Source organism: Pinus tabuliformis, chromosome 8, assembly GCF_031772625.1.
Source record: "Pinus tabuliformis cultivar Carrire ecotype Pingquan chromosome 8, CPIR1, whole genome shotgun sequence".
In the NCBI taxonomy this organism is placed as follows: Eukaryota; Viridiplantae; Streptophyta; class Pinopsida; order Pinales; family Pinaceae; genus Pinus; species Pinus tabuliformis.
Genome location: NC_142294.1, coordinates 1,645,416,996 through 1,645,444,285, shown reverse-complemented (window position 1 = coordinate 1,645,444,285; position 27,290 = coordinate 1,645,416,996). Strand labels below are relative to the sequence as shown.

The following is a 27,290-nucleotide window of genomic DNA, read 5'->3' as shown; positions in this document are numbered from 1 at the left end:
TAAGAAAAGAATCTTTTTTACTTTTCCGAAAGTCGGGCAAGGACTGAACTGACAGCTCCACTCCATCCAACAATTCCCATTTGAAGCGCTGGAACATACTGACTGATTGCTCAATGCATGCTTGGACCCATAATTTACAATTATGACTGATATTCCCTCGTTCTTGCCAATTTACTTCAAACATCATGGATGAGCATACTCTATTAGATAATAGCAGATTGATAAGACACACCACATCATCAGACCAATTACCTGAAGAAACACTAATTGTGATTAGTGCCTTTTGATTGATTATCAGCCTCATTACTCCATGTCTGCCTTGCATTGGTTCTAAAGTTTTGATTAATGAGACTTTCTCTGATAGTTTCAAAGTATGAAACTCTTTAAGCCAGCTTGATACTTTCTTGATTTCTTCTGCATTAGTAGCAAGAGTAGCTTCGCCCATACTTTCAGCTCCATAGACTTGTGAAAAAGGATTAGGAATTATAGGATTTCTAAATTCCATGCTTTGATAATCCCACGGTGATGAAAAGGTTCTCAAATATTGAAGTGTTCTCTCAACACACTGAGAGGCTCGAACCTGAACCTTCTTCTGACATCTACCACCTTTAAATTCCCAATCAACAAAGGGTGCAAACAATTCATATTGTGGGAAGGAATCAGTACCTGCAAAATTCTCATCATTGCTTTGCAAAAAAGCAGCTTCCAATTCTTCAAATAAATCAGGGATTCTTAAAGATTTTAAGAATCTTTCAACTTGTTCATGCATATTTATTTCTTCCAGATCAAGCATTTTTGCAGTGACATAAACAACAACAGAAAAATCAACTCCACCAATAATTTGATAATAATTCAAAATTTTCAAAATTCTGATCATCTCATCTGTATAATGCCTGGTCCAAGAATCATCTAATGTTTTAAAATACAATTTTACCTTCATGTTTGGTAGGGGATAGACCTTTACCAATTCTTCATCCATATTTAGAAAAACACCAATATTTTTATGTTGCCATGCTTGGCACCTTTGGATCCATTGGTTTCTTCTCAATCTTAAACCAACAATCTTTTTCTTGAACCACATCGCCTAGGATAAAATCAAGAAGGCGAAATCTTTGAACAAATGTTTCAAAACTGTCATCAGCAGGAGTCTTACCAGGAAGACGGAAAATATCATTTCTGTGAACATGAACTTTGTTCATCTCTCTAGTAAGAGCATCGACTAAAACATTAGAATTACCAGGAACTCATTCAACTTCAAAATCATACATTTGGAACCACATTTGCCATGCTAGAAGTCTTCCACGCGCAAGTTGTTTTGAGATCTTTGCTGTCAAAAATACTTGAAATTCATAGAATCGGTTCTGATTAGAAACTTGGCGGGTGCTAAATATATTTCAAACTTTTGTATACCATTAAAGATGGCGAGGGTTTCTTTTTCTGCTGGAAAATAGTTTTTCTGGTGTTTCAAGAATTCACCAGACAGATAGGCACATAAAACTTCTTCAAAATTTTCTCCTTCTCCCTTTCTTTCAAAAAGGACTGTTGCCCAAAAATCATCAGAGGCATCAGTCTGTAAAATAAGAAAACCATTACCGGTAGGTTTGAGTTCCGGGAGATGCTGACATTCGGCCTTCAGTAACTGAACTGCTTTGGTAGCTTCAGATGACCAACCAGAATGAAGATGTTGACGAATAGGAGCAGTTTTTTCAAAGAGTCTAGGAATATACTTATGTACATAATTCAGAATTCCTAGAAAACGTTGAATCATCTTCACATCTTTCAACTGATCAGGAAATTCAGAGAGTTTAGTTAACACATGTGGCTGCATCTGAATTTTTCCTTGACTAACATGAATTCCAAGAAAATCAATGCTATCTTGAAAAAGACACATCTTCTTCTCTGATAAAACAAGACCATGTGCTCTTGCTTCTTCAAGAAATACTTGTAGATGTTTTAGATGTGTTTCAAGATCTTAGCTATGTACAAGAATATCATCAATATATACAACTATGAAATCATATTTACCGAATATATGATCCATTCTTCTTTGAAAGAACGCAGGAGCATTCTTTAATCCAAATGGAACAACTCTCCATTGAAAGAAACCGGCAGGGCAGGTGAAAGCAGTTTTATGACGATCTTCCTCCTTGATCGAAATCTGATAGTAACCAGATTTCATATCAAACTTACTAAAGATTTTACTGCTCTGAATCTTTTGCATTATTGTTTCTTGACAAGGCAGAGGATAATTAAAACTTTTAGTAATTGCATTCAGTGGTTTATAATTAATAACCATCCTATCCTTTCCTCTGACTATTTCGGAATGATTCCGAACCAGGAATGCAGAACAAGAGTAGTGAGATCCACTTCTTTCTATGAGTTTAAGATCAAGTAATTCTTCTATCTGCTTTCTGATTTCTTTTTCTTCAGCTGGAGTGCAGGGTATTAATTTTCCAGTTACCCCATTGTCATGTAGTGTAATAATTTCTTGTTGAGGGCTCTCAACACTCTAGAATGCTTTAGGATTTTCAGAACAACATTTCAGCAATTCTTCATATAAATTTAATTGTTCTGGGGACCAATCTGGATTTCTACTGGCTTTCTGCGTAGGCTGGTGTTTGGTCTCATAGATCTGCAAAACTTCTTTCCAGTCATGGGATTCATTCTTTGATTTTCTGACACCTATTTTCTTCTGAATCTGTTCTTTTCTTGCTTCAGAGTTTGCCATAAATAATCTTGGTACTGCTATTGCCTTCTTTTTGATATTACAAATAATTTTATCTTCGCTGATAGTCACAGGCAATACTGAATTTATAAATGGCATACCTAAGAACAGACTTGCAGAGGCATCATAATGTTGTATTGCAGACATTTTGACAATACTCCCCCCAATTTTTAAAGAAACATTATCAACATAATGGGTGAGATTGACTGAACCACCTATAGTTTCAGACACCAGAATGTGTTGTAATGGTTTCCATAAACCTTTAAACAAAGATGGACGAGCAAGGTTGTTAGAACCACCGGTGTCGATGAAAGCATCAACAGATATCCATTCTTCTCTTACCTGGACTTCAACTGGGATATATAGGAGATTGTTAGACTTGACAATCTTTTTAAGAAAAGCACTTTCTTCAGCAAGAGCAATAGTATTTACAGGTAGTGATGACGAGGATGACGCTACTGTTTTTGGATATGGACAAAAAGAATTCACCATGGGCTGTGGAGGCAAGGAATCTAAAACGGGAGTCGAATTCTTTGAGTCTATTGTGATCACAGTGTCGACTGAGGAGTCATCTGAGTATTCTTCTGTATAATCTTCTGAATCATATTCATCACTATAATGAAGCTCTTGATCACTAGGTTCACTTTCCCATGCACTATAACAAAGATTCATTTTTTGACTGATATCTGGAATAGATTCATTATCGGACAAAGAAGCATCTGTCAAGATATATACATCTGACACTTCATCTTGAGAATCAACTACTGACCAATTATCTACAAAATCTTCAAACTTTATACAAGCTTTTAACTTGCTGGACAAACTCTTTGGACATTTACGAGCAAAATGACCTTCTTGCTTACAGATAAAGCAAGCATTGTCTCTTTTGGGTTGTTTTCTCTTTTTGATATATTTGAATTTTCTGAATGATCGCCTTGGATTTGCAACTCGTTTTGGTCTGTATTTTCTATACCTTTTTGATCTTCTCTTCTTAAAAGGAGTCCATGGAAGTACAGAACGACATACATTCAGATTTGGAGAAACATCATGGATTTGTTTTTGCCAACATAAATATTTGACCTTTTCCTGACATCTAAATAAAAGATCTATCCAATAAGTTTGATCTATCTTTTTGCCCTGGACTTCGAGATCTTTCATTATCATATCACCTAAATTTCCTGGCAACTTAGACAAGAAGGAAATCTTCTGAGTAGAATCATTGGTAAGATTTGCTTTGTATACCTTTGACATATAGTCATTACCAAAATGATTCAGATCTTTTAAATCTTTTAGTTCCATTCTTGTTAAATCAATAATAAGTTGCTTTTCTCATCTACAGGTTCAGGAACAAATTGTGTTAGCAATAAAACTTCTAATGTAGCTAAGCCCGAGGCTGCAACATTTCTCCTTTCTTCATCTTTTCCACCCATCCACCAATCATACACAATATCGACCATTCTTTTCTCAGCTAGAAGGAAGATAGAATAATTATCCAATTTTGAAACAACTTGCATCTGGTAGAGAGCTCCAATCCAAACTCTAATAGATTCTACTGGATTTTTGGATCTATCCAGATCTAGAACATAACCAGATGAATTAGTAGGAAATAAATCTTCCTCTACCCTTGGGTATTTGGCTTCTGTAAACACATTTGCTTTTTGGAGAGATGGCATGATAAAGGATGGAAACAGGGTAGCAGCATTTTCAAGAGTGGCTAGCTCACTTTTATTTTTGTGGACATGAACTGGTTTAGGCATTTATAATTTATGTCCAACTTGACTACTTGATTCATCAATATTGTCATCTTGAGACTCACTAGTGACCCAATTTTGAGGAATGTCCAAGTTTTTAGAAAATTTTGGAGGCTGTGATTCTCTTTTCTTCCTTTCTCTCCTTCTTCTTTCTTTAGCTTCTCTTCGCTGTTTATCTGCTTGTTGTTCATCTTGCAAGAGTTTTAGATTAGCAAGAATTAACTCACTCTGGCAACCTAAATCATCAAGTACTTCTTCAGCATGTGCACACCATGTTGTCAGATAATTACCAATTTGGTAAGTCTGATCCAAATCATTAGGATTCTGTGCATTATGCTCGATAAGAGGTGCACAGTCAGCTCGTGTCGCTGGTTGCTTGGACAAAGAAGAGGTTGTACAGAACTTGGTTCGAGGAGGCCACTTTCCACCTTTGACAAAACGGTGATTGGCATACTGTCATTCTTCTACAGCAGGAAAATGACCTATACGATGCATTTTATTTACAGGCAAAAAAGGTTTTGACTCAGGTATGTACAACTCAATAGAGGATAACTGAGGTTCAGAAGGACTGTTTTCTTCAACTGTGGACAAATTAGAACTACTGGAAGGAACATCACTTGGAGCAACTGGAAATACATATCAACGAGGTCTGGTTATAGGTTTAGGTATCTTTGACTTGGTAGGAATCAACTTTACTTGACCATCATCAAGTGATACCCTCCTAAACTTAGCTTCAGGCTTTCTTTCATCAGTAATTGATTTATACTGAATATACCAATTGTTTGGTAATTCAGAAGGATCATATAGTACACCTTCAACCTGTGTATTTGATAAACCAACTGTAACACAGTCTTTTAGAACGGGTTGTTTCAGCTTGGGATGTGCAGTGTTAGTTAACTGAAACGAGGCTTGGACAGTTGCAGAATGATATTCACTATCTTCAGCCATATTAAGACCTTGAACTCCAGTCAACAGTTTCCAGCAATCTTTTAAATGTGCATCATTCAAACTGATAGAGTAATCGGGAAATATGGTTCCATATTGGCATCCAGTGACAGATTTCCCATAATGGTTCCTATTCTTGCACTATCATAGGTTTGATGACGGGTGTCGAACAGTTCAGCAATACAAGGAGTATTTATACCGTGACGAAACAGAGGTGCAAGACCTATTCATCAATATTGTCCATATCCAAAAACAGTAGCGTCATCCTCGTCATCACTGCCTGTAAATACTACTGCTCTTGCTGAAGAAAGTGCTTTTCTTAAAAAGATTGTCAAGTCTAACAATCTCCTATATATCCCAGTTGAAGTCCAGGTAAGAGGAGAATGGATATCTGTTGATGCTTTCATCGACATCGGTGGTTCTAACAACCTTGCTCGTCCATCTTTGTTTAAAGGTTTATGGAAACCATTACAACACATTCTTGTTAAATCAGTAATAAATTGCTTTTTCTCATCTACAGGTTCAGGAACAAATTGTGTTAGCAATAAAACTTCTAATGTAGCTAAACCCGAGGCTGCAACATTTCTCCTTTCTTCATCTGTTCCAAGCAATGAACACACATTATAACATATGTGCAAAGAATTGTAGAAGGATGTAATAGGCCTATAATAAAATTAGTATAAACTTCAAATATTAAACAAAAGTTTGTAATTAATCGATGTGAGAAATTTGCAAGGTTTATATGATTGTGTGGGTTAGGAAGTGTGGAGCTCACTGATGTAGAATCAAATTTGATTTGTTTTTTTTTAACATCTATTTTAAGATAAATTTTTTTGTTCTTATTTTTATTTTGTTGATGATATTTAAAGTAACATAGGAAGAAATCAAATGAGATTTAGTAATATTTACTCTATACCATTTTGTTATTTACAATATTTAACTACTCAAGATAATTTATTAAGTTTTATAATAATAATAATAATTTAATTTTAAGGTCATAATCAAGCTAGATAACAAATTGGTGTATGAGATCCAATAATACCTTCAAAAGCAACCAATTCAAGAACTTGACTCTATGACATCTTGAAATTCACAACACTCAACCACTCAAACTAATTTATTGAGTTTTATAATAATAATATTTTAATTTTAAAGTCACAGCCAAGCTAGACAGTAAATTGGTGTATGAGATCTCCTTGTTTGAGGACAATGAACCTCTCTTTGAGCAACAATTTTAATGTTAAAGTTTATGAAGTTGTACATACTATGTATTATTTAACTATTTTACAATATTTTTACTTAAAGCAAAACTATTCGGATAAATCATATCGTTGTTTTAGGATCCATGCGGTTTGAACCCTTAAGGAAGTTTATTATTAAGAGAAATATAAATAGCTAAATCAACAAATTATATAATTATAATAGAGATGCAACAGTAAACTCCAAAAGTCATAAAAATCTATTAATAACTAAAGAAATACAAAATAAACTCCAAAGAGTAATAAAAATCATTAAAAAATATTAGTTGACATTTATTCTTCTCATTAAAGTTGGTTTTTTATTTTAAGATAGATTTTTTTCAGTTTATAATTGCGTTTTGGTTATGGCAGTGAACCAGATGAATAGCTCAGCGTAAGGGATGATATGTGTTGAGAGTGAATTTGCATCGCTCCACGCAACGAATGGCTAGTAATGGATAATGTAAGATGGGTTCAGAGACAAATATTTTTCACTGCATACAGTTTTCTTTAAATGTATTTTATTAAATATAAATTATTTTTAAATGTATTTTATTAAAGATAATGTTATTTGAAATAAAATACATGTTTATTGTTTTCATTTAAAATATTTATGTATTATCTTTTTAAGAAAATATAACTTTATAATCTTTATATTAAGAAAATTATAATAGCGTAATGGATAATGTAACATGGGTTTAGAGTAATGTTATGTCAAATAGATTACATGTTTGATTTAAAATATTTACATATTCTTATATGTACATTCAGAGTGGAATTTTTTCATTTCACACTGTTTTATCCGTATTTTATTAAAAAATAATGTTATCCAAAGTAAAAGTAAATTATATTTATTATTTTACATATTATTTATTTTGATTTAAAATATTTATATATTTTTAATAATAAAATAATATAATTTTATAGTTTTTATATTAATAAATGATTTATATTAGTGGATAACGTAAGATTTGCAGTGGAATTTTCTGAGTATAGATTTATTCTTACTATGAATTTATTCTGTATAGAGAAGAATTAAATTTCTTGATATACATTTATTTATTTATTTATATAATATATACATAAATGACATTAAAATATTTTATTTAATATGGGCATTAAAATATTTTATTTAGAGTATATTGTTTATATTAAAATGTTTTTGGGTCATTAATATAGTTTGAAATACATGTCAATATTAATCTTGCATAGTGAAATATTTTATTTATAACCCACATTGAGTATTTTATTATTAATATTTTTAAATGTTGTGTCCTCATTTTATTAGAAAGTAACTAAATTATTTTACTTTTTATTACTTCCTTCCAGGTCTTGAAATATTTTCCTTATTAGAAAGTAACTGAATTATTTTACTTTTTATTACTTCCTTCTAAGGCTTGAAATATTTTCCTCTAGTAAGCACATATACACACATATATGTGAAGTTCATATTGAAATATATTAATTAACATGGTTATTTAAACAATTTATTTAAGACTTCTATTGAAATAAGGAAAATATAAGATTTTTAATTAAATTAATCTATCTCAATAAAGACAAAGCATAAAAATATTTTATTTGTGGCTCTAATAGTGGAAGTGAAATATTTTTACCATGTCTCCTTCATACAGGGTTGTAAGATTAATTACAACATCTTCCTCATTCTAGGTCGTAATATTGTGAACTAACTAAGCGAGCATGTTGTGAACGAACTAAGCCAACATATAGAGAGGATACAAAGAGTGCGATTATTGATGTTTTATAATATTTTTAATTAAAAGTAACTAAAAATGTCTATTCATTTCTATTTTATTATAACCAACATTATTTTTTTTTTACAGTATATTTAGTTTTTATTTTGAAGGGAACACATGTCAATTCTGCATTGAGCTTGGACACAGTCACACATCTCCTCATATTGGGCTATAAAATGGGCATCTCAGTGAAAAATAAATTGCACAATATTTATTTTGATTTAAATTATTCTTATTTTAAAATAATATAATGTTATAATTTTTATATTAATAAATGACATTTTTTAAAGCTACTAAGAAAAATTAGTATGGATAATGTAAGATGTGTTTGGAGTGAATATTTTTCCTTTTGAATTTGTTTTATTAAAGATAATTCTATTTAAAATAATTTGTATGTTATTTATTTTGATTTAAAATGTTCTTGATAATGATGAGGATGATGATTAACATCCACTAAGACCAATATGGTCTATTGGATCTTAAGAAGGTAAGAAATTAATCAAAATTCTTCAACACATTATCTCTATGACGAGAAGTGAGAAAAACGTTCTTAAAATGCCATAATTTTGTTGGCTTAATAGGTCAAGAAGGTTGGTAATGTGACATATATTTTGAAATTAGAACGAATTTGACTATAATATAGGGAATATAATAGAAAGTGCCTTTCATCTTCAACCCTCTTAGTATTGCACAGGTGACATACTCTTTCTTCCCATGGTGTTTTGGGAGTAGACCAACACCCAATTCACTATGAAGCTCATGAGAATTATTTCTTATCCTAGTAAAGTTCATTTTCTTCTTAATATTAGTCAGGGAAACTAAATAATTATGGTTTTCAATATTGAGGTTGATCACCTCGTAATATCCTAGTTTCTTTTTTCTCTCTAACTATTTATCGCTTCATAACTTCTCCTTAAATTTGGAAGTAATAATATTTTTAATATTATCCTTATTCTTCAAAATGATCTCCTCCTTACCAAGATTGGTGTTAAAATTGGCAACCAGGGAAAAAATTCATGTGGGTCATCTTATTCATGGCTGATAATATTTTTATTAGATTCCTCTCGTCGAGAGGTGTAGGATTGATATAAAGATCATTTGATTCCGATAAGTATTCGTGGAGATATGAATTTATTTTGATTATGGAATTATTATCAAGCCGACCTACAACTCATGTAGGCTCAAAAGCCCAACATTCGCATCTATTCAAACACAATGTTGTGTATAAATACAGGAGGACTATTCCTCATTTTGACTCAATCATCTCATCACATCTCTCTCTCTCTCTCTACTGCGCAGAAAAGAGTCTCTTCTCTACTGCGCAGAAAAGGGTCTCTCTCTCACACATGTGAAGCCGGAAGCTGCTGAAACTGAAGCTGCAACTGCAAATATTGACCTGTGTGGACTAAAAGATCTCCTCATCTGAACTGAGTTACAGGTTCATCTGAACCTCCTCTGAAAGCCGCAACTTTTGGTGGTGGAATCAAGTCAACTCGGCGAATGGTTTGCAAGATATTGACTGCCCTAGTTTGAAGCCGGAAGCTACCGAAACTAACGCTGCAACTGCAGAAGTAAAGATTGACCTGCGTGGACTAGAAGATCTCTTCATCTAAACTTCGTTGTAGGTTCATCTGAACCTCCTCTGGAAGCCACAACTTTTGGTGGTGGAATCATGCCGATCCGACAGTCGATTTGTGAGACATCGTCTGCCCTAGTTTGATGATGAAGCTGCTAATGTTGATGCTGCTAATCTAGGGTTTGCTACTGTTGATATAAATCAGATTTATTGTACTATTTCTCTCTGCTGAATTATTGAAGATAAAAGAAGATTTGATCAAAGGGTTTCCCCACACATTGTGGGGTTTTTCCCTGGCTAGACGCCACATCTTGTGTCTCTTGTCTTGGCTTGTTTTCTGTCGATCGTTTAATGTTCTATCTGCACTTTACTTTATGTACATGTGATTGCTAATCTGTGGAATATAATAAGAAAAATAAGTAAACTGTTATAAGCATAGAACATACCATAACTTAACATGGTATCGGAGCTGAGGTGAAGACAAAGCTCGAGCAAGAGCAAGAGCAATCACCGAAGAGAAGATTGACGAGGCTATCCTAAAAGAACTATGGGGTCCTCAACACTCTGCCGAAGGCAAGCTTTGTAAGAAAGATGACTATCACGGATGGAAGATGTCTATCGATCTAACCCTAGAAGATCCAGGAGTGCTGGACCATGTAAGAGGCAATATTGTTGAGCCTCCATCAAATGCATCCGCTGCTGCATGGAACAAATGGAAAACCAAAGAAGTCAAAATAGAAGATCATGCAGGACTCTATCGACAAGCACTTGGTGGCCTACATCTTTGAACTGGACACCTCCAAGGAAATCTACGATAGACTGGTGAGTTTACTTAAAGTTAATGATGCAAATCAAGTTTTGTTTCGTAGAAATAAACTGAGGGAAATCCAAGAAGGGTAAAGATGAGAGTATGAAAGCATACTTCTTAAAAATAACCGAAATCAAGAATGATCTCCTATCTATTGGGGAGGCTATTACTGACAGGAAAATGGCACCTACGAATCTTGGAGGATTACCATCTGAATGGTACGTGTTCAGGATTACTCTTCCAAACTATAATTTAATTCCTGGTTTCAAGGAATTAATGGCTAGATGCATTCAAGGAGAAACAAGGGAAGAAGAGCAAGAAATGCCCATGCCTAAAGGTCCTCCTGCTACCTTTTCTTCTCATGCTAAGAAAATAAATAATTCTGGGACTAAATCAAAAGGAAAGGCTGGACCTAAGGCTAGAAGAAAATGACAATGTTACATTTGCGATAAAGCAGGTCACTATGCAAGGGAGTGCCCTAATAGAAAGGACTCACACCGGGACGATGATCAAAATCCCTCTGATGGCAATCAAAGGAATGACAAATTCAATAGCAAAGGTAAGAGGAGAGCTAGGAATCGAGGAAGAGGACAACCATTCAAGAAGGCTAGAAATTCCAAGATGTATTAAATGCACTTGACCTCAAAAAGAACCTAGTGTCCATCTCGGCAATGGAAGACAAAGGCTACAAGGTAACCTTCAACGATGGCAAGGTACGTATATGGAAAAATAATGTTAAAGATGCCTTTACTCTTGGGTTTAGTGTTGATTCATTATATCAGGTCGATGGAAGTCCGCTAGGTGTCATGTCTTATGACACATCTCTTCAGTCCGAACTTTGGCATCGGAGGTTTGCCCCCCTTCATTATAAAGCTATACTCGATGTAAGACAAATGGTGACAGGGATGCCCGAATTCTGAGTAGAGAAAGAAGGTGTATGTCCAGGATGTGCCGAAGGAAAGCTCAAAAGGGGACCATTCCCCTCAAGCCAAAGCAAGACCTCCGATATATTACAGTTGGTTCACTCAGGCATACCTGAGGTTGGCATTAAGAGGGAGACTACTACACCACATACTCCTGAGCATAATAGTGTGGCGGGAAGGAAGAATCGCATGATTGTGGAAGCTGTCCCAGCCATGCTACATGATCAAAGACTTCTAAAGTTTCTATGGGCTGAAACTACAAACACTGCTGTATATGTACAAAATCGATGCCCTCATCAAGCATTGGGTTCCAAGACTCCTGAAGAAATGTTCACCGCCAGTAAAAGGGAAGTCGTGATTAGTCATGATGTCACCTTTGATGAAGATATGGCTCTCAGCAAGGTGGACAATCTTCCGACTTTGAGGAGCTCTCAAGAAGCCGACACCAGGGAACCGAAAGAAAAGGATGATGAATCAATGCCTGATGTAGAAGAACCCATGGATCCAATTGATCCTCATCCACATGAGCCTTCCTCTTCTAGGAAGAGGCCTTCATGGCTTAGGGGGATACTTGATGATGCTGAAGGACATGCTGCACCTGAGGATCCTTCCATCAAAGTAAGAAACCTAACAGGTATCAGGGATACTTGACCATCATGAGCACGAACATACAAAATGAGCCTTCATCATTCTCAGATGTCGTCAAGCATCAAGTATGGAAGGATGCTATGACCATAGAATATGAGTCTATTATGGAGAATAATGTCTGGGAAGTAGTTCCCAGACCTCGGACAAGACAATTGTTACTTCAAAATGGCTTTACAAGATAAAGCATGCAACAAATGGAACTACAGAAAAGTATAAGGCTCGTTTTTTTGCTTATGGTTTATCCCAGAAGGAAGGTATAGACTATGATATTTGCACCTGTTGCCAGATATACGACCATCCGCTTGATCATAGCCCTTGTGGCTTCACAAGGATGGAACCTACATCAGATGGATGTCAAGACCGTGTTCTTGCACAGTTCAATCAAAGAAGAGGTCTATGTGGAGCAACCTGAAGGATTTGAGATTTATGATCGAAAATCTCATGTATGCAGGTTGAAGAAGGCTCTCTATGGGCTAAAGCAAGCACCCCGAGCATGGTATGAGAGGATCGATAGCTACTTGATGAAGCTGGGATTCACTAGGAGTGAAGCCGATCCTAACCTTTACTTTAAGGTTGAAGATGACAAGCCTCTCATACTGGTGTTGTATGTGGATGACCTCTTTCTAACAGGTGCAGACCCTCTCATTCACAAATGCAAGACCAAGGACTTGAAGTATGGCAGAAACCAAGGGAAATTTTCCTATCTCAAGGGAAATATGTGGTAAATATATTGAAAAGATTCGGTATGATGGACTGCAAGCCTGTGACTACCTCGAGGATCTTAACTTTTAGAAGTTATATGGTAGTGATGTCGAACCAGATTTGGGAAATGCCTTTGAGTTTCATAAACTCATTCGCATTGATGTTCTTAGTGAACCTCCGTCCGAACATATGTTTTGTTGTTAGCATTGTGAGCTCATATTTGGTTGAGCCTCACTGGATTGATGCCAAGAATCTTCTAAGATATCTTCGTGGACCAATTACTAATGGATTGAGATACACTGCCGAAATATGAAACTGCATGATTATTCGAATGTTGATTAGGCAGGTAGTGTGGAGGATCACTGGAGCACTTTTTAGTGTTGTTTCTCTTTGGATTTTGCTTCGATATAATGGATGAGCAGGAAGCAGAAGTCGGTTGCCATAAGCACCACTGAGACCAGATACATATCTACGAGTATGATCTCGTATGAAGCTGCTTGGTTGGGGAAGCTCTTCAGTGAGCTGTTTGAACACATACCAGTGTGATTCTCTGTAACAACCAGAGGTGGAATTTGATTATTGAGGAATCCCGTATTCGTCGATTGCTCCAGCAAATAAACATCATCTGGGATATGATAAGTCGATGAGCAAGGAGGCTCCATCACATTAAGATGATGTACAGGTCGATACACCTTGTCAAAGCCCCGAGGAAAGATCTAATCTGTGATTTTCCCAAATGACTTGGAGTCGTCAAGAAACCCTTGTACAAGGGTCCTGCATGTTGCATACATTGAGCTCTGGGAGCTCTGAGGCTTGCGGTTCTTACTGGAGCAACATACGACCACAGGGTGACTCACCCTCCCCTGGTGGTGCGCATCGGAACAAGATGATTCGCTCTCTTGTGAGACAAGATGATTTGCTCTCTTGTGGAATAGGATGATTCGCTCTCCTATGTAGTAGGATGATTAGTTCTCCTGTGAGGCCTGGATTGATGTGTTCTCCATGGCAATTGTAGCAGGATTGATGTGTTCTCCATGGCAGCCTGGATTGATGTGTTCTCCATGGCAATTGTAGCAGGATTGATGTGTTCTCCTGTGAGGACAAGATTGATTAGTTTTCCTGTCGAGGCATCCTACCCATGCAGTCTGGGACTCATGGGAAGTACCTCTCATCTGATCAATGAGCAGGGAAATGAAGTTAGGGACCATAGTAGTACCGATGGACGCATCGTTGTATCTACCGTACTCCCTACGCTAGGATGACCTCCATTGATCTGGGATCAATGATACTGGTCTGGGACCAGTGGTAGGAGTTGTACCATGCTATGACGTTGACTTCGGGTCGGTTGAGACTGGTCTGGGACCAGTGGTACATACTCTGAGACTTACTTTGTGTCAATGCAGTACTGGTTTGGGACCAGTGAGAGTGGTACATACTATGACGCTGACTTCGGGTCGGTTGAGACTAGTCTGGGACCAGTGGTACACTCTTGGAGACTGCGATACTGGTCTGGGACCAGTGGTAGGAGTGGTACCTACTATGAAGCTGACTTCGGGTCGGTTGAGATTGGTTTGGGACCAGTGGTACGCACTCCAAGACTAACCTTGAGTCAATGGAGGATGATACTGGTCTGAGACCAGTGGAGTTGTACTCACTGTGACGCTGACTTTGGGTTGGTTGAGACTGGTCTAGGACCAGTGGTGCATACTCTGAGACTAACTTTGAGTCAGTATGATACATCCTCGATCATTTCTTCTTCTTCATAATTCAGACAAAAGCAAAGCAGAACAGAACAATGCAAGAGCAGAGCAGAACAAAGCAAAACAGTAAGATCAGTACAGGCAGAACAAGACAAAGCAGAAGAGGAAAAATAGAGCAGAGCAGGGCAAGGGTCAGGTTGTACAAGGCAGTGCATTTGATAGATGAATAGTAACGACCGATAGACAGATTGCAAATGAATTTTTCCCTAGTTGAGAGGGAGTGTTAAAATTGGAAACCAGGGAAAAACTTCATGTGGGTCATCTTATTCATGGCTGATAGTATTGTTATTAGATTCCTCTCGTCGAGAGGTGTAGAATTGATATAAAGATCATCCGATTCCGATAAGTATTCATGGAGATATGAATTTATTTTGATTATGGAATTATTATCAAGCCGACCTACAACTCATGTAGGCTCAGAAGCCCAACAGTCGCATCTATTCAAACACCAATGTTGTGTATAAATACATGAGGACTTTTCCTCATTTGGACTCACTCATCTCATCACATCTCTCTCTCTCTACTACGCAGAAAAGAGTCTCTTCTCTACTACGCAGAAAAGGGTCTCTCTCTCACACATGTGAAGCCGGAAGCTGCTGAAATTGAAGCTGCAACTGCAGAAGTAAAGATTGACCTGCGTGGACTAGAAGATCTCCTCATCTGAACTGCGTTGTAGGTTCATCTAAACCTCCTTTGAAAGCCGCAACTTTTGGTGGTGGAATCAAGTCAATCCGACGGACGGTTTGCAAGATATTGACTGCCCTAGTTTGAAGCCAAAAGCTGCCGAAACTGAAGCTGCAACTGCAGAAGTAAAGATTGACCTACGTGGACTAGAATATCTCTTCATCTGAACTTCATTGTAGGTTCATCTGAACCTCCTCTGGAAGCCGCAACTTTTGGTGGTGGAATCATGCCGATCCGACGGTCGGTTTATGAGATATCGTCTGCCCTAGTTTGATGATGAAGCCGCTAATGTTGATGCTGCTGATCTAGGGTTTGCTACTATTGATATAAATCAGATTTAATGTACTATTTCTCTCTGCTGAATTATTGAAGATAAAAGAAGATTTGATCAAAGGGTTTCCCCACACATTATGGGGTTTGTCCCTTGCTAGCCACCACATCTTGTGTCTCTTGTCTTGGCTTGTTTTTTGTCGATCGTTTAATGTTCTATCTACACTTTACTTTATGTACATGTGATTGCTAATCTGTGGAATATAATAAGAAAAAGAATTAAAGTGTTATAAGCATAGAACATACCATAACTTAACAATTGGGCATCCTTATGTCATCCTCACTTGAGCAGAAGATGGGGGTTTTGGCTAGAGTTAGAAGCAAATTTAGGAAACCTCTTGGCTTCCACGTTGTAAACTTCTTCTTGTGCTTGATATAATTGGTCATAGCCATGCTTTCAATAGGGGAAATACTAGCTTCAATCAAGAGGATAAGGTAGGGAGTACATCCTTTACCCATGAGATTGTATGAGGTGACTAAAAGGCTTATGAGGGAAAGAAATAATTTAGGTACTAGGCTCCTACAATGAAGATGAGGCAAATAGGCAATATAAGACCTAGGGTTTAATTGATAGGTTGATAGTTGGGGTGACCCAAGGTCAAGGTGCTAAGAAAGGGTTTTCCACAATGTATTTCAACAAGATTATGGCACATGGAACACTCAAGAAGCCCTCAAGTTGAAGCTAAAACCAACTAAGGTTTTATGCTAGGGTAAATAACTAGGGAAAGAGAAATTATGGATGAAAATGGAATGAATTCCAACCAAAGGAAATGATTTTAAGGTGTCCACTACTACCCTCGATGTTTAGACATTCCAATACTAATATCCCTTCCCAGTTAATTTGCACTAAGCCCTAGATGGCAGCTTGGCCTTAAGAGGGTTGAATTAGGTAAGAGAGAAAACGTTAAAATTTATGGATAAAATTCAACTTGATCACCAACAATGGATGGCCTGTGACTAGTCCTAGGGTTGATGGAGTCTATGGATTCTTTAGGTCAACTAAAAATTGCAAAAGAGTAAGGATATTTTGATGCCCTAGCATCAAAACCCTAACTCTTACCGTCAAGAGTGATCAAAATTCACTTGGGAGACCGAATGTAATATCACCAAAGGGATTTTCCTTCACATGTCATACAATGAGTAATGATGCAATAATGTGACCTAGCTTCCATAAAATTATATTCAAGAAAAGTATGGCACAATGTTTAATCTAGATCACCAATTTATTCCATGCATTAGACATGAAATTGGAAAATTTTCAAGAAAGGCACTTACAAGACAATATGCATGTACAATCCAATGATTGATGCAAGGTGACTTCTCCAAAGACAAGAATATAGCTCCATAGATCACATCTCTCCACTAGGTACAAGAGGTTGACATTCTCAAATAGAGAGGATGAATTCACATGTGATAATGATGAGAAATGAAAATTCCTCTCCTGTATTTATATGAGGATAAGGTCCATTTTTTAGTCTAAAGACTCTACTAACAAATAAAATTACAATGAAACCCTTGGGCTACAATCCAACCCAACTAGATTTTTCATAAATGCAATGAGAATCCCACACATGTGAGTCGTGAGTATACTAAGGTTGGCGTCATGCAAGAAAGGAGCTCCAAGTGGCAAGCATTTGAGGGTTGGTCCTCGAATCTTCATCAATATCCCTTTTTGGTCCCCCAATTTCACTTGGGATAACAAATGGTGGTCTCCTCGATCTCCAACTACTCAAAATATCCATCTCTGCTCCAACATTGAGGGCTTTCCAAATGTTGCTATACCTCCCATGTCTTGGAAGGTGAGACAATCCTCATCTAGGCATTGAATCAGTTTCCACCCTTCACAAGTTGTTAAGGACACCTTGGAGGCATGTTGGTCCAGGTGTATCATCCTGAATAATTGACAAATGTAGTGTAAAGTGGTAGAACACCCTGGGTGCAAGAAGTGCCTATGGGTAGGTGTGATGTGTTGCTACTGGTCAGAGAGCCATGACTCTCAATGCTTCACTTATGGTTGCCAATATACTTCTATGGGGCCTGGTACCTATGGGTAAGGTGCCTAGGTCATGGGATGTTGAACCACCTAACAATCACAACACAACGTCTAGTGAAAGCAACTAGTCATCTTGGACAATAATCATTTTTGCATCTAAGTGAACCAAGCTTGAATTTAAAGGGATATTTAATACTTAAAACAAGGCCTACCTTCCAAAATTGGGGCCTTGAACTAGCAATGTTGTTTCTTTCCTAGGTAGGAGTGGTGAAAGGAAAAACCTAAATTAGGTGTTTCCAATCCCCAAGGGGAAGTAACATTTCCTCGGTCCACCCTTCAATTGATAGGTGTTATTGAATAATAATGGTACAAAGGGGAGAAGACGTCATGGCCAAGTGTCATGGTTAAAGGGACCAACATGATGGGGATCCACATCCTAAGTGTATAGATGTGAGGAAGGAGCAATTCTGGATGCAAGAGGTACCAACTCGGCCTTTGTTTTTCCACCCATCTTGTGCACCTTTTACTTTTTCTTGAATTTTCCTTTTATTATTGTTCATAGCTCAAAGAGTTAGAGTTTTCTTTATATAATGTGTAGCAGTTGTATTACCCCTTAATGATGAGGCAACTCATTTCCCATCAGGGTTGGGACATGCAACAGTTCCTTTTATAATGTATAGGAGCAACATGTGCTAAGGAACCAGACGATGACCATAATGAGTGAAGTAGAGCTCATGTTAGGCCTTTTCCCACATGCTAATGTGTATGTTCTATCCATCTTTTTCATTTTGATACTTTTTATTTCATTTTGTGGCCACGATATGCTATGTATTTTTTCTTTTAGCTCCATCAAACTCCGAGGGAAAAGTTTCGGGCCCTACCCAGATATGTGGATGTATGGGTGCCAAATCTCAAAGAACCAATAGCCTGTTGAACCCGAAGAATGGAGGTGGAATATGGGCTTGTAATATAAGATGGGAAGTGGTAAATATGGAAGAGGGATAGATGGGACAACACTATCTCAATCAAGGGTTCCCAAGTAGTGCCCCTCCTATACCCATTGAGCCATTAAGCAAGGTCCCACTAGACTAGGATTGAAGATTAATCCCCCATTGAAGGTGATGGATATGATCACAGTTAAAACCCATATTTTTTCCAGTTCGCCCATAATCCATATCAAAAGCCAAAATTCAAGCAAGTATAAGCAACCAATTGCAAATTTTGATCAGAAGGCCATCTTCCTCCATGTGTTCTTGTCAGATGGATGATAAATTATGTGATTGATGGAGGTGGCAGAGATAAAAATGGCACGTCATCAATTAATGGTGGTTGAAATGGGTTGCATGGTTGGACAGTTGGATGCAAAGGATGGGAGAAACATTTTCACCAATAGGGTCACCAACTTTGGTGGCAACAGGTCTATAACAAAATCATGGAACTTAATTACCTTGATATACGCCCTTTTGATAGGCAGTTCTAACCTTGAAACTGACTTTATTATGGTTCTAACATTCAATAATGTGCTTGACAATGAGTTGGGAAATGTTGTAGTCAAGAACCCCACACCACTCATTGCCTCTTTGTCATTCACTTCTTCACTACCTGTTCACACTGCCCTCTTCACCCTACTTCACCACCCATTCAACTGGCATTTCCACCACCTATTTGTAATTCCTTTATGCCTACTACTAATGCTTTGAGTTTTCCTATTATATGCTTATGTATGTCTTGAGTATGTATTTTGGTTATACGATTCCTCTCTTTGATTTGGTGTTATGACTCTACCCCTTCTGATGCTTTTAACTTTTGTTAATTTTAGGTATGTTCTATGGTTAGAGTAATTTATTTCAATTTTCACAGTTAGCTCAATATCTTTTCCAAATTAGCAATCACATCAGCATTAAAGTAAACTGCAGATAGAACAAAAACATAAATCCCAGAAGACAAGCCAAGACAAGAGGACACAAGATGTGGCGCTAGCCAGGGACAAACCCCAATGTGGGGAAACACTTGATCAATTCTTCTTATATGTTCTTCAATAGTTCAACAGAGAAAGAGAGATAATACGTTTACAACAGAAGTCAACACTTTGACTTATCTAGATAAGAGCATAGATCTCTCTAAGAAGATGATACATGAGATTAGTTGAAGACATGTTGCTTGCACTAATTCTCCAAGGTGACTCCTTCACCTATCGTTGTGCTGCATTTCGTCATCATGTTGCACCTCACCGCGCTGCACCATGCTGCATCCATCATCACTATGTTGCATCTCATCACGCTTCATTAATCATGACTGTACCCATCACTGTACTGCATTATGTGCCATTGTTGCACCATGTTGCCACACTGACCTATGTGTTCGCTGCACCTTGCTTGCTTATTGTCCCTTGCTTGCTTTTTGTCCCTAGCATGCTTGTTGTCCTTAGCATGCTTGCTGTTGCATGCTAGCTGTCCCTTACATGCTAGCTGTAACATTACATGTTTGGCGTATTTGCTACTAAGTACCATATAACTGTCTCAATGTTAGTTAGTTGTCCTTTACATGCTGCTCTCCTTCGGAGACGGATGCTTTTCTTGTTCCGGCAGTTCCCGACAGTTCCAACAGTTCCGGCTGTTCCGGTTGTTCCCAACAGTTCCGGCAGTTCCGCCTTTCCCGACAGTTCCTGGCAGTTCCAGCTTTTGCCCTCTGCGTTAGCTTTCCCAGTTGTTCCGATAGTTCCAGTTGTTCACGAATGTTCTGACTATTCCTGGCAGTTGCAGAAATTCTGGCAATTCTAGCTATTTCTAGCAGTTCTAGCAATTCTGACTATTCTCAGCAGTTTCTAGCAGTTCCGACAATTCCGGCTATTCTCGGCAGTTCCGGCTATTCCCGGCAGTTCCGGCTATTCCCGGAAGTTCTGGCTATTCCCAGCAGTTCCGGCAGTTCCGGATTTTCCCAGCAGTTTCGGCTTTTCCAGGCAGTTCCGGCTATTCCCGGCAGTGTCGGCAGTTCCTAGCAGTTCCAGCAGTTCTCGGTAGTTCTAGCTATTCCCGGCAGTTCTGATAGTTCCAATAATTCCCTGCAATTCTAGTTGTTCCCAGCAGTTCTGACTTTTCCCGGCAATCCCAGCAGTTCCAGCAATTCCGGCAATTCCTGCTATTCACAACAGTTCCGACAGTTCTGGCTGTTCCTGACAGTTTCGGCTGTTCCCAACATATACCCTTTGGATTAGCAATTTTATCCCTTAGGATATCTCCTCCTACTAAAACCCAAATACAAGTAGAGAGGAAGAGATCCCAAGTGTGTTGAAATGACTTGAAAGCCACCTCTATTTATACTAAAACGTTGAGCACAAGTGGGGTTTATTTGATTGCCGGTCGACCTTGACGAATTGTCCCATACCACAAATAAATTCATATCTCCATGAATACTTATTGGAATCGGATGATCTTTAGATCAGTCCTACACCTCTCGATGAGAGGGATCCACGAAAAATATCAGCTTCCATTAATAAGATGACCCACATGGAGTTTGGCCCTAGTTGCCAATTTTAACACCTTTCCTATTGGATGTTGGATATGTGCCTAGTAGATGCTAGAGTTGGTGTTGTTGTACTATTAGAGTTTAGAAATTGATGCTAAAACCCCATACAAATGAATACAATATATGTTAGTCTCAACCACCTTGCAGGCCACTACTACTCTGAAAGGGGTGAGCAAGAACCTTTCCCTACCAAGTCTATTCTTCATGCTTGGTTGAGCACTATCTGAGGAGTGAAAACAATCAGGAGGAGAGTGAAATCAACATTCAGAAGTGGATATGCCATGACCTCTTGCCCATAATTACATACAAAGAAATCATTCCCTAATCAAGACAAGGGAAAGGTAAGGAAATCAAAATGCAAGTCCATACTTGTTTACATATTTTTTTATAAGTAATCAAATATTGTCTTAAAATTTAAAAGATAAGAAGTTTGGTTAAAAATTAAGTAATATATAGAAAACTTGAAGTAATTACATAGTGCTATTCCGAAAATCTCTAACAAAACTTGAAATAATAAAAAAACATACAATAAACTTTGTTTAAGAATTATCTTCTCCTATTATTTTTTGGGACCATGAAGTTAATATCAATAATTTCTTGTAAAATGTTTACAAGTTCTGGCATTAATTCTATATTTCTATGGGGAAAAAATCTTTCTTACCTATTTATATTTGTTCTTTACAATTCTTTGATGTGTGTTGTCATTTATGTATGTTGTTTTTCTTTCGGCTCTAAGCGCCACTGTAAGACATGACCCAACCCCATTTGACATGAAATAATTGTCTTGCGCCATATTGTGATTGGAAATTTGCAAGGTTATTGCATTTATGGGAAGAGTTTTTGCATACCTGAGCTAAATTTTCAAATCTAAACAAAAAGCAAAAAACAATTATTTTAACAAAAAATTGCATCAAATTTAGATATTCAAATAGTGAAACAAACTAGCCCTCACATAAAACTCTTGTTTTAAGCCCATTCATCGCTTCACACTAATATTGTCAATAACTAATTGAAATTTGTGCAAATTCATCCTTTAGATTTAAACAAAATCTCAAAGTTTTCCACTTAAACCTTTGGCATCTTCAATTCTCCTTAACAATTAGATTTACCTCAACTTATTCCATGCATAGGTTCAAATATCACAATAATATGTAAATGGAAATTTAAGTTTACTGAAGTAAAAATTGTTGCATTTATTCAGTTTTACAGAGAAAAATAAAGTTATCAAAACTATTGTAACAAAGCCTACTTCATATATGTTTATGATAAATGAGGAGTTTATGCGAGTGGTGTACTTGCCTTAATGTAATAATTCTCCTGAAGAATAAAATCGCAATTGCCTTTCCCATGGAGGTTTCCTTGACAAATTGTCATGGTTTTAACATGTACATTATGGGTACTCGTGTATAATTGTTTGCATTATTCTTGTGTATATGTTTTAAAAAACAACTTTGGATAACAAGTGGTATTTGAGTAGAGTTAGCCAAGTTCATTTGATTCCTAAGGTCGTGAATAATATATTAGGCATAGAAGAAGAGTGACAGCCATAGATACTAGTGAAACTCGGTCTTCAAGGGGCAAGAACTATGAGGAAGATTAAGGATCAGAGTAAAGGGTTGAAAATTCATTTGTCAAATGGGGTATTTGACCTTGACCCAAGACGAGAACCAACAAGATGAGTCAAAATGATCAGACTTGTCGACATATGAATATGCAGGTGCAAAGGAGAGAGAACCATAAAAGAATGTGGTGTGTTGTCGTCAAGTAAAAACCTAGCCATCGTTAGTCTATGCTAAGCCATTGTCAGTCTATGCTATGAATATGCCACTCTATATGTTGTGTTAATGCTCAAACTAGTAGGGGACCTAAGGGAGGTCCCTTAACAACAAATGTTAGGCCAAGGGCAACAAATGGAGACTTAGCCCAGTCACCTCAACTAAATCTCCCTTCTATTTACAGACTTTCACCGATGGGAGGAGACCTAATATGTATGGAGACACCAATGAAGGATAAGTCAATAGATATGAGTGACCCAAATAAACCCTTTCCCAGAAAAATTTGAAGGATGGAGTTTGCTTGCTTTCTAAGAAAGGTATTATGTATTCTAGGGAAATGAAGATAATATTGAGGGTTAGGTTTATGAGATAAGACTTGTGAAGGAGTTCCCCAATCCCTAAAATCCTTGTTAGAATTGGTATCCTGGATGTTCTTGAAGAATGGTCTTTCAAAGGAGTGGGACCACACGGAGCAAAGTGGACCCAGTCTAGGGTATGATGAAAGAATGTGGAAACCAATGATATTTTTACCCTAAACAAGGTGGGGAAAGGATCAAATGAATAATTTTCTCTTCAAGATGTTGTTTTGACCCTATGAGGTACTAGCCTCAAGGATGGTAGGGCAGGATCTAATCCTGGATCTAGGGCTTATATTTTCTCCCAACTCCACCATTAGAATGGCTTCAAAATTGGAGGAGAGCTCGAGGAAACGCCAATGCAGGAGATCCCAGGGGATCAAATTTTTTGGATGGCTAGCTTGTCAGTAAATTGATGTCCTAGGTACCCCAACTTGGCTAGACCTAGAAGCAGGTGAAAGAATATCAGTGTTAGTGACTACGCTTGGTAGATCAATGCCTTAATATTTGGGATAATGGAGTCTATGATGAACATGAGTAGGATTTCTTGGTTCCCAGTCAAGGAGGCCTCAAGATCACTTCATTAGCCTTCTAGGTTAAGAAGAAGCAACCTTGTAGCTTTTATACTTCAATGTGCAAAAGGAATGGCTTATCAAGGTCAAATTCTTTGATAGAATTACCCCTAGGAGATTTCACTCATATTGCATGGCCCATACATTGAGAGATGCTAGAATAGAAACAAATTCCATAATTTTAAGTAGTAAATGCATGAAACAATTAGCCCTAGAACAACGAAAATCCCAGTCCAACCTATATGACAAAAGTAAACAAGAATAACATTAAAAATCATGTACTTACATGTAACAGAGTATATCCAACCATTCACAATTGAAAATAGAGAAGCTCCGAGAGAATATATACCAATATCTACACATCAAAACTCATCCATAAAGCTCCAATTCATCCTCTAGAAAAAGTATGAAAATATAAAGAGAGATAAGAGATCCAAACCAAAGTGATGATGAGAAAATGAGATCATCTCACTTGTATCTATACACAACTTAGGAGTTTTAATTAGCCTCCTTGTCCTACATAAGCCCCAAAAATAAAATAATGTTCTAATAATTCAACTTTTGGTGACAAGCCCACCAAACTAGCTCATAAATGAAAAATTAAGCTTCTCAAGAGGTCAAATAATAATTTATGTATGTCATTGGGCCCTCTAAGAGGCCTAATGAGGTACATGGGTGCCACAATGAAGAATAAGACCCTCAAAAGCAGTGGACAAGGGTTGGCCTATTGTAATAACCAATGGTGCTCCAAATGACATGTGGGGGCACACAAGTGTCATCATGGTTCTCCAAACAAATCAAAGATGCTTGTAGATCGCTTGCAAGGGCTAGGATGAATGTGTAGGTGATGCCACATCATCATGCAAGTACTGGATCATCTGCCAAGTGTATGGTGTAGATCTGGGGCCAGCTGGGAATGATGGATCAGGTGCATCCTCCTCATCTAATAAGTGAACCACGAGCAGTCTATGAATGGATGTGGGGATTCATGGATTGAAATCTGCTATTGTGGAGAACCATGGATCTCAATGCTCACCCTACAGGTGTTAATGCATCCTTTGGAGGATTAGGACTCCGTATAGGGAGACCAAACCCAAGATGGAAACCATCTACAATCTTGCATAATATCCAATGTGTCCCCTAGCCTTCTAGTACAATAATTCATTAGAGAAATCGAGTAGCTTACTTAATCATGGACCATAGGTGGGAACTTCATAATGGCATGCCCTTCCATAATGGGCTTCGAGATGTGCCAATGTCGCCTAAACTCCAAATGGGGTTAACCAATAATCCTATTAGGTGGTTTCTACTTCTAAAGGGGATAATATAGTCAAGGTACATCCGTCAAAATTTGATGGCATGTGATAAATATGTGAATGAAGTAGGGAATGAGAAGAGGCAGCCCTGGGTCACATGTTGGGGTACAAGGGTAGCTAATAAGAGGGAAGCAGAAATCATGGTACATGAGGTGCCCCGGCCTTGATTTTTCCACCCTTGTTTATTAACTTTTGCCTTTTTATGATTTTGTTTGATTAACTGCTCGGGGCTCAAGGGATTAGAGCATGATGTATAAGATGTAACAGTGAATTCCCCTGGTGGGGCGGTTCATTTCCCATCAGGGGTTGGGACAATCATGGGTTCTTATATGATGAAGGAGGTTCATAGAACCTGTAGGAACCAGGGTTATGGCCATGATGATGGGGTAGAGCCCATGTTTTGGATATTTCCCAGCTAAATGTGTTTCTCCCGACCATCTTTTGCATTTTGTGGTACATTTTCCTATTGAATGTGGTCATGTATGCTTTTATCTTTATTTTTAGCTACATCAACCTACGGGCTTCATTCCAAGCTATGACCCAAGGTGCGGGCAAGGGGAAGGAGAATTACAACCCTATGTGGACCCAATGGAGGAATGTGGACTCAGGTGGGAGAAATAATGAATGGGGTATTAATGAATGGAAAGAGGGTAATATAAGTGGAGAAGGGAGAGAGACCGCACAACCAAAATCAAGGTTTCCCATGAAATACCATCCCTAAAACTAAATGGTCAGTGAAAGAGATCCCACGGGACTAGAATCCAAGATTGATTCCTAAAAGGGGCCTAAAGGACAAAAGCACGGACCTATCCCATTCTTTCCATTGAATCCCCCCATTAATCCATGCTTAGAAGTGTCCATGATAAGCAAACTACAATACTCACTTTCCAAATGACAAGGCATACCTTTAGATTCGAGAGGCCCACCTTCAAACATACGATCATGGCAGATGGGCAAGGGACCACATGGTTGGCTCAGGTGGCGGAGAAATGACACAATGAGCTAGTTGGTGGCTATGAGGGGTTGTTGGCTGCTGGATGAGGACCATCTTGGAAAAAAAATCCCCTAGGGATATTACCCACAAAATGGTGGGAAATATGCTATAAATGGAAATGTTTTCCACTTGTCCAAGCTGCACGTGATTGCATAAAAATTAAAAGTTGAGTTGTCACAAGTGAGCCTGTCCATGTGAGTAGAGATCAATACAAAGAAACCGCGGGGAACATGGCTAAAAGTTTTTCCAAGCAGAGGCCAAGCCAGTCCACATGATAAACACTAGATCAAATCCTAGCAATCAAATTCATAAGGAGACAAGTATTTTTATAAACCCTAAAAAAAAAAATCTAGTAGGAATTTTTTTGTTTAAAGAAAAAAATAACTTTTAAAAATGTGGAATATTTTTTTTTTTTGAGGAGAATCAATTTTTTTAAGAACTGGGGATTTGGGTTTTCAAAATAAAGTAGGGTTTATGAAACAAGTAACAAATTTTTAAATAGGGTTTCTAAATATGATTTTTTTAACGTGTTTATTTTTTTATTTGATTAAAATTTCACAATGTTCAGAAGGAGAGTCTATGTAAAGAATTATGGTGAATGCAAAATTTGAAGTTGAAAAATTTAACAAGAAAAACAAATTTGAATTATGGAAGTTAAAAACACGAGATCTACTAGTAAAATAGGGGTTGCATAAGGTGTAAGGTGGTAGGAGTAAGAATCATGTGTCAATGACCGATGATGAATGCGAGGACTTGGATGCCAAATCCCTCAGTACAATTTGATTGTGTTTTTGCTAATGGTGTTTTATATAACATTGTCGGAAAAGTGATGGCAACAGGCTAGTGGACCAATTTGGAAGGTCTATACATGACCAAATCCTTGATGAACCAGATCTACCTGAGGAGGCAATTGTA

At 37.5% G+C, this 27,290-nt stretch overlaps 1 protein-coding gene across 3 annotated transcripts in view; it reads left to right on the top strand.

The window, feature by feature from the left end:
- LOC149242479 (uric acid-xanthine permease-like) overlaps nucleotides 1–7,241 on the top strand; it is a 466,625-nt gene extending 459,384 nt beyond the window's left edge. For all 3 annotated transcript variants that reach the window (XM_089374250.1, XM_089374251.1, XM_089374249.1), the window contains one exon: nucleotides 7,032–7,241. In XM_089374250.1, the coding sequence (XP_089230376.1) occupies nucleotides 7,032–7,047 (16 nt within the window). In that variant the 3' untranslated portion in view covers nucleotides 7,048–7,241. The remainder of the gene's footprint in view (nucleotides 1–7,031) is intronic.
- Nucleotides 7,242–27,290: the final 20,049 nt, after the last annotated feature.